Source organism: Plecotus auritus (assembly GCF_963455305.1).
Source record: "Plecotus auritus genome assembly, chromosome: 5".
Classification (NCBI taxonomy): Eukaryota; Metazoa; Chordata; class Mammalia; order Chiroptera; family Vespertilionidae; genus Plecotus; species Plecotus auritus.
Window position 1 is genome coordinate 20,738,307 of NC_137776.1, and position 14,700 is coordinate 20,753,006.

At 39.4% G+C, this 14,700-nt stretch overlaps 1 protein-coding gene across 12 annotated transcripts in view; it reads right to left on the reverse strand.

Moving 5' to 3' along the window:
• The window catches only part of FN1 (fibronectin 1), a 65,136-nt gene that overhangs the window by 32,192 nt on the left and 18,244 nt on the right, over positions 1-14,700 (reverse strand). For all 12 annotated transcript variants that reach the window (XM_080668828.1, XM_080668836.1, XM_080668835.1 and 9 more), the window contains exons 13-21: positions 12,013-12,134; positions 11,320-11,491; positions 10,720-10,896; positions 9,108-9,236; positions 8,918-9,007; positions 8,034-8,228; positions 6,764-7,036; positions 4,890-5,156; positions 599-693 (exon numbers count right to left, since the gene is read on the reverse strand). In XM_080668828.1, the coding sequence (XP_080524954.1) occupies positions 599-693; positions 4,890-5,156; positions 6,764-7,036; positions 8,034-8,228; positions 8,918-9,007; positions 9,108-9,236; positions 10,720-10,896; positions 11,320-11,491; positions 12,013-12,134 (1,520 nt within the window). The remainder of the gene's footprint in view (positions 1-598; positions 694-4,889; positions 5,157-6,763; positions 7,037-8,033; positions 8,229-8,917; positions 9,008-9,107; positions 9,237-10,719; positions 10,897-11,319; positions 11,492-12,012; positions 12,135-14,700) is intronic.

A 14,700-nucleotide genomic window follows, 5' to 3' on the forward strand; every position in this document is an offset into this window, starting at 1 on the left:
GGCTTTCATGAACTTGTTGACACCCATTTAGAGCAACATATCAAATGGAGTTTCCTTTGTATTTTTAAATGTAGTTCCCTGGGGGAAAGGATAGAGAAAATAAGATAACAGCAGTGACGGTTACATGCTAATGTTTTATCCTTTGCAAAGCACTTTCTCTGCCTTCATCCATCCTTCTAGCCAGTGAGGTGAAAGTATTGTTATGCCCTGACAATGAGGTCAGAGAGGTCTGAACAGATGCAGGTAACAAAAGCCCGCCAAAGTGGCTCAGTGGTTGAGCATCGACCTATGAACCAGGAGGTCAAGGTTCAATTTCTGTTCAGGGCACATGCCTGCGTTGCAGGCTTGATCTCCAGTGTAGGGTGTGCAGGAGGCAGCCAATCAATGATTCTCTCATCATGATGTTCCTGTTTCTCTTTCCCTCTCCCTTCCTCTCTGAAACAAATAAATATATCAAAAACAAACAAATATATATCAAAAACAAACAAACAAAAAACCCCAGATCTCCTGACTTTTGAACATCTCTACTTCTGCCACATCCAGAAACAGGGGGCACCTCAGGGCTGTATCACAAGAGATGAGAACATCTATGATTTACCTTAAAACCAATCCTGGGAGCAGGTGTCCATGTAATCACAATGGTGGTCTCAGTCACCTCTGTGTTGTAAGGTGGGATGGAGCCCCTGGGCTGCTCTGTGAAATGGGATCAATGCGCATGTCAAAACCTTGGACTCACAGGGCGGATGCATAGAATGCAGATAGTGAGTATTTTTATCAAGAACCTCAGTTTAATCAGCAGGTGAACCCAGAAAACAGCACCTGTCCCTTCACTGGGTGAGGATCTGGAGTAGGTCAGGGCTTCCCAGCCTTCCATGAATTACCCAAGTCATCTGAAATCTGGCTGAAAGGCAGGTTTATGTCTTTTCATCATAGTTAGCATTTAAGTTTGAGGACAATAAATTTCCCTATAGTGTTAGTATGTAAAACTGGTCACTACCAACTAATTATCATCCTTCTGGCTCTTAACCCTTTGAACACCATAAGCGTCTATAGCTGCAAACCTCACATATCAACTCTGGTCACCCAATTTTGAAATCAGACTTGTTAGTGACATCGCTGGGTTTGTAAAGAAAATTATGGTAACTTAAATTCGTAAATATTCCAGCGCATATGGAAGAAATGGGGATGATTTCCATTTTGGACGCATGTCAGTTAACTGGTTAATCATTAATTTGAGAACAATGTTAAATTTTAGATGGTGATCTAAAAACAGCTTTGTGCTGAATTACTCCATGAGGATGGCTAATTATTTTTGGTTGCAATAAGGGATGCCATTAGAAAGTTAAACAAAACTGGCCACCATGGATACACTTATAAATTCTAAAGAGTCCTTAAATACGTGAGCATTCAGAATATTAATACTGCAGATATTTAATATTCTACCCACTGGAATCAGGGATTATCACAGAAGCTTACTCGCATAGTCTAGCATTCTGACACCATTGTTATTTCTCTTAGTGAAAATATTGCTTTAAAAAAAGAAAGAAGGAAAAGAGGAGTACAGGAAGTTAAGACAGACATTTGTAGTAGTCCTAGAGGTCTTCTTTTAAATTTAGGTTTCTAAAATAGAATGGGCTGAACAACTGAATCTTGTAACAAAGGGAATAAGCACTCCAATAACTGGCTGCTCTGGAAAAGGTGAGGCCTCAGAAACCAAGACATTTGAGTGAGTCAAAGTCAAGGATTTTAAGTGTGTTAATGGTCCCAGTCACATGTTTGGGTCCTAGTCTCTAGTTGCTTCCTCTTTACCTCCCAGCCAAATTCTGTGCCTACTGGAGGAAGAAAAGCTATTAAATGCATTTATATTAAATCATGCAGGGCTGGTGAGGTCAAGTGTTTCCCTCCAGAACTATACGTATATTCAGGGACTGAAAAGTGTGAACCCTCCATCTCCACTCAGCTTCAGTCAATTATTTTGACTTTGTCATGTGGGAATTCAGACCCACTATTACAATTCTTTCTTCTTTTTTTTCCCCCCAGTTTAGATTCTAATGTGCAATTTTTTAAAAGTATGTTTTTAAAATATTGTGTGTGGGAAAATAAGTTGTGTGTGGGCCACTTTGCAATGACCGTTCTAATGGCTCATTACACATAGCGAGCTGTTTCTTAAGTATGCTATTATTTTGATGGCATTTGGGGAGGGGTGGGGATGGGAAACTAGGGTGAGTGGCCCATGGTCCCTTTCCAGTGTCTCTTAAATCTTACCCCACTTAGCTGCTGCTGACTTAGCCAAAATGCCACAGCCAGCCCCGTGTGACTAGGTTAGTGGCCACAAGAAACGATTCGGTAAGCAGTCAGCTTCTTTCACTGAACATCTGTGAAAGCCACAACTTTTCAAATTACATTCTCCTCAACTGCCTTGGGCTTTATGATTGGGAATTTCCTATTGCCTGAGCCTGCCAGCAAGAAGCTCCTCAGGTTGGAGATGATGCTCTCAGCCTGGGAAGACCATTACAGGAAAATCTCCAAACCACAAACCTACAAACTGATGTCAAACAAAGGATGTGACTGTAAGTCAGAGCCATGGTTCTGGCAGGTCTTGTTAGGTAAAGAACAGCCTGGCTGTTAAAGGAATGAAATTTACCAGATTTATAAAGGAGCAAACAGAATTTACCCCCCAGAAACACCTTCCCCACCCCCACAGTTGCTCTTAAAAAGTTAGCAAAACCCATCAAAGTTATTCCCAGGATTCAGCTTAGTAAGACAGTAAAAAGCTACAGAAATTTAAAGCAATTTCAAAAATTTGCAAGCCCTGCTGATGTTTATAGCCGCAGAGAGTACTGGAAGTTCAACAAAAGTTGTAAAACTCCCTGCTTACGTGGGTTTATTTAAAACTAAGTGTGGTTGAGCTGTTTTCATCATCATTCTTTCCTTTTCATCTTTTCCTCAAGCATCTATTTAATACTTTTAAAAAATATATACTATGTTCAAGGTACTATGGTAACCTCTAGCTAGTAAAATTAGTCTTGAAAATATGTAAATATATTGTGCAGAGCAAAAAATAACACGTCCTATATATCAAAGTCTCCTAACAGGTTTAAAATAGCCCATCTTGACCCATCCTACTCCACTCAATTATTGTTAGTACCATTAAAAATTCTTTTTCTTTTATAGGCACCCTATCCAATGAAAGAGACCACATGAAATGCATCTTATGTGTAGGAGTAAAAATGATAACTATATAATTCTACATTTACGGATATATTTATATAATGTGGAAACATATGTAGTCAGTAAAAGACTACATCTACCAAGACCTTTATTCCATTGTAGTGAAGGACATCTATATGAAATCTATAGTTACAAGAATATCAAGACACTGATTTCATGTTAATAGATTTTAGGATATCTCAGTAACAATGTAATATAAAATAGCAAACTTACAAATAAAAAGCAGATTTTACTTGCTGATGAACAGCAATTACTTAAAAAGAAGCCTTCACTAGCCAAACTCCATACACTACATTTAAATGGAAATGGAAGTACATTTTTTGTAAATTCCTATAGGAAAAAAATTTATAGACAATTTCTTTGGGAGATAAATTCCATAGTTGTTTTTTTTTTTAACTAAACTTATATTTACTTTTTGAATACTTTTTAACATCTATATTTTTAGTCAGAGTAAATTTGTTGAAAGCTTTATGAAAATGGCAAACTAGTTCATAGTTGCATAGATATGCTAAAGAAAGTGTTATGTTAGGTGCTCTTATAATTCAAAATGTCAAGTTAAAAATAAATAATGCTCAGCTAGAAATAAGGGCTCTCATAATTCTTTGTAGTCTGAATGAGAATGTGTTTAGTAGAAGTCAGTTTATGAAGACAGGCCTTCATTGTGAAATGAAAGAGATTTAAGGCCACTTTCTGTAAAATTGAGCTAAAGGACAGATGTGACCAAAAATTATTGTCAATATTTTTCCTTCTGTGGAATTTCAAGAGAAATTTAAGAAACATTAAATTCTTTTTAAAAAAGCTTTTCTGTTCTGCAGGAGCACTTTAATCTGCTGCAGCAACACTTGCAAAGAAATCATTTCCTTGCTTTTGTTCTGTTGGTGACTGTTCACTCGGTAGATATTTTTATCCTACACTTACTGCTGTCATTCGATACCCAAAGTAGTAGCAAGTAGACATAGGTGCTGATCTTCTCTTGCCTTAACTAGTATTTGGTAAATTCACTTACTACATTAGGATTCAATTTTCAAATAATTGGGTGTTTTAAACCATGTTACTCAATGTTAGTCCTGGAGCAAATAAGGAGCCTGGCAACATATGTAATTTAATGCATTGTTTCTCTCATCAAGAAAATTCCGCCTCAAAAAATTATCATCTGGACTCAACAGTGTGCTTCACGATTTATATTCCGGCACAAGCTCCGTACTGTCCAGTCACAAACAGTTCATGGGCCAGCAGCTGGTTCACGGACCACACGATGAGTAGCACTACTTTAAATCTTTAAAAAACTACTTTAAATTTACTTCTTGCCCTGGATGGTGTGGCTCAGTTGGTTGAGCATTGTCCTATGCAATGAAAGGTCACCGGTTTGATTCCCAGATACGGCACATGCCCAGGTTGCAGGTTCAATACTCAGTCGGGGTGCATGCGGGAGGCAACCAGTGTTTCTCTCTCACGTTGATGTTTCTCTCTCCCTCCCCCTCCCCCTCACTCTAAAATCTATTAAAAAATAAAAAATAAATTTAAATTTTATTTCTTATTTAAATCTTGTACTAAGTTTTTTGAGTTAGCTTTTTTAAAAAATGATTAAAAAACAAAGAATGTAACTGTAAGCGAGAACCGACGGCATCACTGAGAAAAGATACTGAATTTTGGCTTACGAGTAGTAAAGACTCCAGTGGCTTTGGGGCTCTGCTGGTTGCCTTTCACAGCCACGAGGGTGGCCGTGTACTCAGACCCAGGCTGCAGATTCCTCAGCGGGTACTGTGTGGCAGAGGGCCCCACATTGAACTGCTTGGGTTGGCCTCCCCGGGTCAGGCCCACGGTTAGTCGGTACCCGGCTATCCGGGCCCGAGGTGGAGTCCAGATCACTATGACAGTCGAGTCAGTTTCATTCATAAACTGGAGGTTAGTGGGAGCATCCAATTCTAGAATAAAAAAAAGGATAAAACACATCAAGAAATATCTGAACCTCAGTAATTATCACACTGAAATTCTATAGTTTGAACTTTCTAAAGTTTTCTTAAGGTTGAAACGATATACGTCAAAACCTTGGAAATACTGAGCCATTAAGAGAGTGAGTGCTACATACTTTGTAAAATTCTGTGTCAGTCATGAGAAATTGCCGACCTTTTTTACTTGGCTGTGATTCTGTGGAAAGTCTAATTTTCCAGCGTGACTTCCTCATTACCCTCCGGAATGATACTAACATTATAGAGATGGCATTAGAAAAAAGACACACAACACTTGTAAACACAACAATTTACTCTGCTGAGCCAAGCAAGTTAAGAGGAATAAGCCCAATAAAATGAGGGCAAGAAGAAAGCTCCACATGGAACAAAAACTGCATGTTCTGCACTTATTAAACAAATAGTCCTTTGATGGGGAAATAAAAGTAATTTTCACAGGATTCTAGTTGGATGATAATTATAACATAGACTCAGAACTTCAGAATCATGGCAGGATACTGGCGAGTTTGTACTAACAGGAAGAATCACATACTAGTAAGTTGTGAGTTCTCTTCTGGAGTATGATAACTAGCAGTTAACCTGCAGTGATTTAAAATACTTTTAAGAGGCAGGAAATGTCTACAAAGTAGTTAGGTGTAATAACTGGAAGCATGAACCTGTCCATCCAGCTTCATCCCTTCCTATATCTGAGACCTCACAAGCTACAGAATTTTTTTCTAAGCCTCATTTTCTTCCTGTACCCAAAAAGGGTAACAATAAGACCTTCCTCATTAGGTCAACACTAGGATTAAATAGGATAATAAAGCTTCTAAAGAACTGAGCAGAGGACCTGATGCCTAAAAAGCACTAACTGTTTTAGCAATTACTGGATATTTATCTGAAGAAACCCAACGCACTAAATCGAAAAGACATATGCACCATATGTTCAAGGCTGCATTATTTACAGTGGCCAACATATGGAAGCACCCTAAGTCTCCATGAAAAGATGAGTGGATAAAGAAGCAGTGCATAGATAAAATGTAGTATGACTTAACTATAATAAAAGAATGACACCTCGCCATCTGCAACAACGTGGATGGATCTAGAGGTTACTGCACTGAATGAAATAAGTCAGACAAAGACAAATGCCAGATGATTTCACTTACATGTGAAATCTAAAAAACAAAATAAACAAGCAGAACGGAGGCAGACCCATAGATATTATTTGTAAACAATCCTACTACAAAAGTTTTAGATTACATCTGGAGCTGGATCTAGATATATTTACTTACACAAAAATGCACTCAAATTGTCAATCCATACCACCATTACAAAGAAAATTAGGTTCTCTTAAGTTCCCCTCTCTTAGCGCCATTTCACTGGTACTTGTATTTGGGAAATGGATTACCACTTAGCGAGTTTTGTTTTTGAGTTTAATGTGCGTTGTGTCCACTCTGATGTCCCTTATTGGCTGAGCATTTTCCTCTTTCTAACTGTAGAGGAGTAAATGGTGTGCTGCACACACATCCCAGAATGGCAGTGAGAGTGGAGACAGAGGTGGAAGTGAGGTCGGGAGCAGGACTTACTGGTTGTCTGTTCTCCTACTAGAGGCTTGCTCTCCCTGCCATGGTTCACAGCAAAGACTTTGAAGTGATACGTGACCCCAGGGGTCAGCCCCATGATTTCTGCAAAGGTGTTCCTGCTGATGGGCAGCTGCTGTCCGTGCTCTCCAGGCAGGTGGACGGGGATCACATCCACACGGTAACCGGTCACTGCACTATCAGGGGGTGTCCACATGATGGTGACCTTCACGTCCGTCACTTCCACGAACTGCAGGTCCCGGGGAGGGGGAACTTTATCTGACAGACAAGAACCAACTGGTCATTCACAATTCCGGCTGAAGATTATTTTTAAAAAGCCAGTTTCCTGAGTTGCATGAGGCAACTCATAGGGCCTCTCATCCCAGAGCAACGCTAAGCTTCATCTCTTAGCCAGAGGCTATGCTTTCTTGCTTATATTTTCATGGTTTAGTCATACTGCTTTCATCTGACATTTGAAGGTTTTATTTCAAATATGTAAGTAAGCAGGTGAGGTTCCAGCACATGAAGTGTCTTACTAAGGAGTTTGAAATGAACATACAGAAAAAAAACAAAACACCTCACTGAGGCAACAGAAAAATATGTGGTAATTTTCATTTTACTGAATCATTGTATGATACTTAAGAGCAATAGATGAACTGACCCCCTAAGTTTCCAGGGAAAAATACAAAGACTTCATGGTGTCAGTTTTTTATCAGGAAAATCAATAGCCAGCTTTGACATTGTTTTATAATATGGACATTTCAGCCAAATTTCATAAATTTAGGAATACACTAATCTATGATTACTAACATATAGGAACTGCTGACAGAAATAAAACACCCCCTCCCCTCCCCAAGACAATTATTCTTTCTTCTTACACTCCTGGTCCTCCCAAGCAGGCTAACAGAATGAACACAATTCAAGGATAGCTCGGTTCCTCTAACACAGCGATTTCCAACTGTACGCCACAAGAATTTTTAAAACATGCAATACCTGACTATTTAGTCAGGGGACCTCTTTTTCCCTTAGATTGTCAAATAAAAAACTGACACCAGCCTATACAACAATAGCTGTCCGGTGTGAATGAATCAAAATTATACGTATATATTTTTTTTGCCAGATTAGCAAAAAATATATGTTTTGGTGTGCAGAATTTTAGTAATTAGTTTATGTGTGCCATGAGATAAAAATTGCTGCTCTACCAAAATGAAGATTAAAGCTGTTACCTTGTTAGATCCTAGCAGATAAGATAGCATGGGTAGTGTCTCTAAGTTACCTGGACGAGGGACGCCAGTGGTTTCCTGTTGGATGAAGACAGGAGTACTTTCTTGATTTTCCTCCACAGCATAGATAGTGATGTTGTACTGAACACCAGGCTGCAGGTCACTGAGGGTGACGGAGTTGGCAGTGTCAGGAAGGTTGAGTTCTGTGCTACTGCCTTCAACTGAGGGTGAATACACGATTCTGTATCCTACAGATCCATGAAGGAAAAGGAAGCTGGGTTAGCTAAGAAGCAGTGGTTCTCGGAAAGTCGACCCTTTCAATGCCGCCACTTTTTTTAAGAACCATTTAGTACAGAGATAGGAATAACCATGCAAACCGCTTTAATAATAAATATTTTTGAAGACCCGAGAGCTTTCATAAATGTCCAGTTAAACCGGGTCTTCTCTTTATGGTCATGGAAGCAATTAGGGAGCCGCCCGAGCACAGCACCACCCAGCACGGTCTGTGCCGTTAGGAACTTCAGAGACAGTAGAGTCACCAAATGAGCTAAGTATGAAAGCAATTCAGCTACCTCATTAAGGATAAGTCTTAGAGTGAGATTTTTAGAAAAATTATCCCCCTTCTACTACGGGAATGCCTGATTTCAGGAATCAATAAACTGGCTTTAGAGATTGTGTGTGTGCATGTATAGGGGTTGATAAGATGGATTTGAGGGGAAATGATCCAAAAGAAAGTAGAACTGGAAGACTTGAAAATAATCACATTCTTAATTAATATTACACACACACACACACACACACACACTTCTACCCTAAGCTAGCAATTATGTAGGAGATTAGAGTGATACCCCGGTCCTCAGACCAGAATCTGCTCCCTCACCCCTTTCTTATGCCATCACGATTAACATGGCAGCCAAGAAGAGGAAGCTGAGCTGACCTGTGATGGGTGCCTGGGGTCTGCTCCAGCGAACAACAATTGAGGTGTCATCAACTTGGTCCACGGCAGGGTTAGGAGGGGCATCGGGTGCTAACAAAGAAAAAAAGGAAAACAGTCAGAAAAGACTGCTATAGATCTGCTTTACAAAAAAAAAAAAAGACTATTTTGACACCAAGTGGTACACATGTACCTGTTGTCTGTGAGGTAGACAGGATCAAACTCTGTTCTCCTTCCTCGGATATCTGATAGACATTCACAATGTATTTTCGGCCAGGCAGCAGGTCGGGGATGTTCACAGAGGTGGCCGTGCTTGGAAGGTCTTTGAAATAAAAAGGAAAGGTTACTAATCAAGGATACCAGTCCCTCAAATGACTTCACAGCCCAGGAGAAGAATATTTTTAAAATGATACATTCATTGGAACTGGAGAGCATTATGCTAAGTGAAATAAGCCAGTCAGAGAAAGATAAATACCACATGATCTCACTCACTTGTGGAATATAATTAACAACAATAAACTGATGAACAGGGACAGATCCAGAGACAGAGAAGCATCAATCAGACTGCCAAACCTCAGAGGGAAGGTAGGGGAGGGTGGGGGAAAGGAGGAGAGCTCAACCAAAGGACTTGTATGCATGAATATAAGCCTAACCAATGGATACGAACACCAGGGGGGGGGTGAGGGCATGAGTGTGTGTGTGGGGGGGAGGGGTTGGGGGGGGTTAATGGAGGGATGAGGACACATATGTAATACCTTAATCAATAAAGAAATTTTTAAAAAATGATACATTCATGAGGGGCAGGGGGAAGACTAGAAGGAAATGTACTCATGGATACTTAATAATTATCAATGCACAATGGGATAATTTTTCTTCCTACTTTTTCATTTTTTCAAATTGGTTCTCTAGAGATGCATAATTTTTGTAATCTACCCATAAATATGTGACTATAGTCCTCTTGTAAACAAAGTAACTAGAAATCAGAGCAGTGGTTATTGGTAGGGGTGATGGGGAGTGAGGTGGGAGTAGTCAGGTGGGTGTATTCACTTTATAAAAATTCACTGAGCTTTATATTTATGATCTATGTGCTTTTCAGTATATACTGAGTGGCCAGATTATTATGATCTCTGAACGCATAATAATCTGGCGACTCAGTGTATATCCTATATAATAAAAGGCTAATATGCAAATTGTCCCCTCGACCAAAAGTTCGACCAGCAGGCAGGCTGGCCAACGGCCCATGTCCCCTCTCCCTGGCTAGGCTGGCCAGACCCCACCCATGCACGAATTCATGCACCGGGCCTCTAATATGTGTGTGTGTGTATATACATACACACACACACACACACACACACACACACATATATACACACACACACATACACACACTGAGTGGCCAGATCATTATGCGTTCAGAGATCATAATAATCTGGCCACTCAGTGTATAGATTATTCTACAATCAAATTTTTAAAAGGCCCCTAAACATGAGATTTTTGAAAAGCACAAAGGAGGTTACTGTGCACCCCCAAAGCTAACATTTTCTACCACAGTCTTCATACTAGCAACTAGTGTCTGGGCAAACACATAATGCAGGTCACATCAGGGACCAGGAAGCTGTGAAGCTGGCTCAGGAAAAGCCCAGTGCAGTCCTAGAAAGGGTCCGTCGTTTCCCTTTCTCATACTGGAAGATATTGTTCAGACCGAGCTGTCAACGAGTTCTGAAGCTCACAGACCCCCTGCCTGGGTGCCATCTCCTAAGCAGAGCTCCCCACTCCCAACCTGTCACCACAACACTTCAGCTTACCGAGGTACTGTGGCTCATCTCCCTCTTCGCTCAGCTCATATTCCACACGGAATCCTGACACAGTGTCTGAAGCTGAGACCCATGAGACCACAAAGCTGCTGGCTGTGATTTCAGTTACAGATTCAGAAGTGGCCACAACAGGAGAAAGGGGTGTTGTCTCTCCCGTCACAGTGTTGCCTAGAGTCACAGAAAGGGGAAAGAGAGCCTTAGCCATCAAGAAAATCTACTACCATCTGTAGAACATATTTTTTTTTTGTTAATCCTTACCCGAGAATATTTTTTCTATTGATTTTTAGAGAAAGTGGAAGGGAGGGGGAGAGACACAGAGAGAGAAGCATGGATGTGAGAGAGACATATCGATTGGTTGCCTCTTGCATGCGTCTCAACTGGGGCCGGGGATCGAGCCTGCAACCAAGATATGTGCCCTTGACAGGGGACCCTTCAGTCCATGGTCAGGACCCTCTAACCACTGAGCTAAACCCGGTAGGGCTAGAATATAATTTTTTTAAAATGTGAGTGTGATCCTTGGAAGAGTATGAATCAAGAGGAAAAGCTGCCGAAGAAAAACTGAGGCACACACAGGGTGGCTGGGGTACGTACTGTTCATGGGGCTCGTGGTTGTGAAGTCAAAGCGTGTCACCTCTTTGTGGCCATATTGCTGGACACTTATGAGCTGCCCCTCATATACCACATTAGGTCTCAGGCCTTTAATGGTGTATGAGTTTAAGTGACCTGGAATGGTGGCCTCCTTCCAACGGCCTGGAGAATTTTTCTAAAAATTTAAATTAAAAAAAAAAATCACACACATATTCACAAGGAAGAATATTCAGAGATGATGTGGCATAATCTATCTAAAGAACTTCAGAGGGTCAAAAGTCAGATTTTAAGAAATGACCACTTAGAAAGTAAAATAAAAGAGAAAGATATTAACTTAGCTGTTGTTTTTCTCCAAACGATGAAAATGACACCAATAGTTTTTATCCTTTGAGACAGTTATAAAATGTATGAAAACTTTAGATTCTCTTCCCATGTTGGGGAAGAATAATTTTAAGCATGATCATTCCTAAGTCCTTGCTAAGAAGATCTTTTTAACATAGAGAAATAAATTTTTCTAAATACCAGAAAAGCTAAGTCTGTATGTCAATTGATCAGATATTGTTTTGTCACTAAATAAATATAAATGTTATATGGATAGTTAATCCAATCTATTAGCTCAACATCTGAAGGAAAATAATTTCAGCATCTGTCAATTTCAGGAGACTCATTGTCCAAGTTTCAGAGTGGCATACTCACAGGTTTCCATCGGAGAATGTACTTGGTAATGTGGGATGGTTCGGGCGCATTCCACTGGATGGGGTGAGAGTTGGGATGGCTGGGGGTCTCTGTGATGATTACTTGGACAGGACCAGACCCACCTGAAGATGAAAATGTGAGATTTGGTTATCTTAGCTATTCATTCACTTCAGCTTAAAATTCAGCGCACATGGACGGCATCACTAAAAATAGTTTGGCTTATCAGTAAATGTGAATATAGTAAGAATGATCTGGAATCAATCTTTTACATATTGCCACTAGAAACAGAGCATCAAATCCTTATTTAGCTGATAAGTTATTGCTTATCATGAGAACTGCAATTAGAACTTTATGACAAATAAAATACATTTTTAAAAACTGCCTCTTAGCTTGCTTTCTTCCCCATTTTCAAAGTAAGAACTATAAGAAATTGTGGAACTGTCATAACACAAATAACACAATGCGGACTACCTGCAGATTTCATTTACTTATTATATTTAGCCTCTTTGAAGCAAATTCTGGTTTGTGGAAGCTTTCATCAAGAATGAATCTGCCACCTAAGAAGGACACAGCATTCCAAAGGCCATACGGCAGGAGGTAAAACAAACACATTCCTAAGTAGGGTAGACTCTTAGACAAATAGACAAAAGTACTAGTTAAAGACAGTTTTATTTCTCATCTTTAAATGCACTAACTATCTGTAAATGCCTTATCACTTTGGGAAAAAATGTTATTTTATTTGTATGCAGTAATTTCCCTCTACAAATCATACTATTGTTTGGTCAAATTATTAAGAGAAAAATTTTTTCTAGAGCAGCTATCAGCTGAAATGACATTTTGCAGGATACACTAAATTCATTATTTCCACATATTGATTTAAAGTATAGTTTTAGTTTTGCTTTTAAAGCAAAATAAGAGAAGTGTAATTAATGTCTTAATAGTGTAGACACACTTCAGGGTAACAATGAATTAGCTGAATAACTTACGGTAGCAGAACAGAACACTATCTTTTTCCTAAACGCTGTCATTTTATGACATCCATCAATGTTCAACTTATTAGAAATAAAAGTAAAGTTCCTTATAATAACCTTTCCAAGAATTTCTAACTGCCATTCTGTGAAACAGAGCAAAATTTTGGACGTTTAATAAAAACACTTCACCAGATCAACAGATGTAGGTTTTCTGAAAGCTCTTAGAAAATAATATGTTGATTTCAAAATTATCTCTGCTTTTAAATTCTCTTTGAAAATAGTTTTCTTTAGCATATATATATGTATATAACTTGCAAGCAAATCTGTGTAGACACAAAATTTCTAGAATAATATATTTACTTTCACACTGGAAATAATCCAACATTGATTGAAGACTAACAAGTATTTTTTGAATCTTAAATCCATTTACTGCAAGTATTTCCAAGTCATATGAAATCCTGAATTCATGTACAAAATTCTCAGTTTTTCATTCTAAAATAGTATGTATTTCCCAGAACATGGCATGTTTGTTCTAATCAGTTGGCAGAAGCCAAAAGCATGTCCCTCTTTGAGTCACTTTCTGTTCATGAAGATGCTCGTAGCCTTAGCCGGTTTGGCTCAGTGGATAGAGCATCAGCCCTCAGACTGAAGAGTCCTGCGTTCGATTCCGGTCAAGGGCTTCTACCTCAGTTGCAGGCTGGATTCCTGACCCTGGTTGGGGTGTATGTGGGAGGCAACTAATCTCTGTGTCTCTCTCACATTGATGTTTCTCTCTCTCTCTCTCTCCCTCCCACTCCCTCTAAAAATCAATGAAAAAATATCTTCATGTGAGGATTACCAAAAAAATAAAAAGCTTTGCCATAGCCGGTTTGGCTCAGTGGATAGAGCATCAGTCTGTGGACTGAAGGGTCCCAGGTTCAATTCCGGTCAAGGGCACATGCCTGGGTTGTGGGCTCAATCCCCAGTAGGGGGTGTGCAGGAGGTAGCCGATCAATGATTCTCTCTCATCATTAATGTTTCTATCTCTCTCTCCTTCTCCTTTCCTCTCTGAAATCAATAAAAATATATTTTTAAAAAAGATGCTCACAAATGTAAATGAGTTTTGAAAGATAAACACTGAAGCAAAGTTTTAGAGATGTGATGATTTAAAGTATTACTTCCATGCAAATCAGTAACTATAGGAATATTGTGTCCTTACATTATTTACAATAATTGGCATAAAGTTGTTTAAATATTGATCCTTCCCAGAAATCCTACTATAATTTCCTCATATAAAGAGATACCTGGTAGGTGTTTTACTTAGTTTGGCAATCATGAGTCTGAGGGGGAAAAGTTTATGATGCTATGGAATATAGATTGATCCCTAGCCTAAACCATGGACTTTAGGTGACAATGATGTGTCCACATTAAGTCCACCGACCGTAGCAAATACATGACTCTGGTGGGGATATTGACAATAAGCTATGCATGTGTGGAGGCAGGGAGCATAAGGGAAATCTCCCTTTCAATTTTGCTGTGAACCTAACACGGCCCTAAAAAATCTTTAATTTTAAAAAACTGATGATGGTTAAGTGTCAATTAAGATGAAGTTTTAGAAAGGCAACACAGATAAACTTTCCTGCCCACCTTTAAGCCTAATCATGCACCCATATCCACCAAGAGGATAACAAGGGAGAAGGGAGGGACAAGTAAAGGTGACTTAGTGATTTTCACCTCA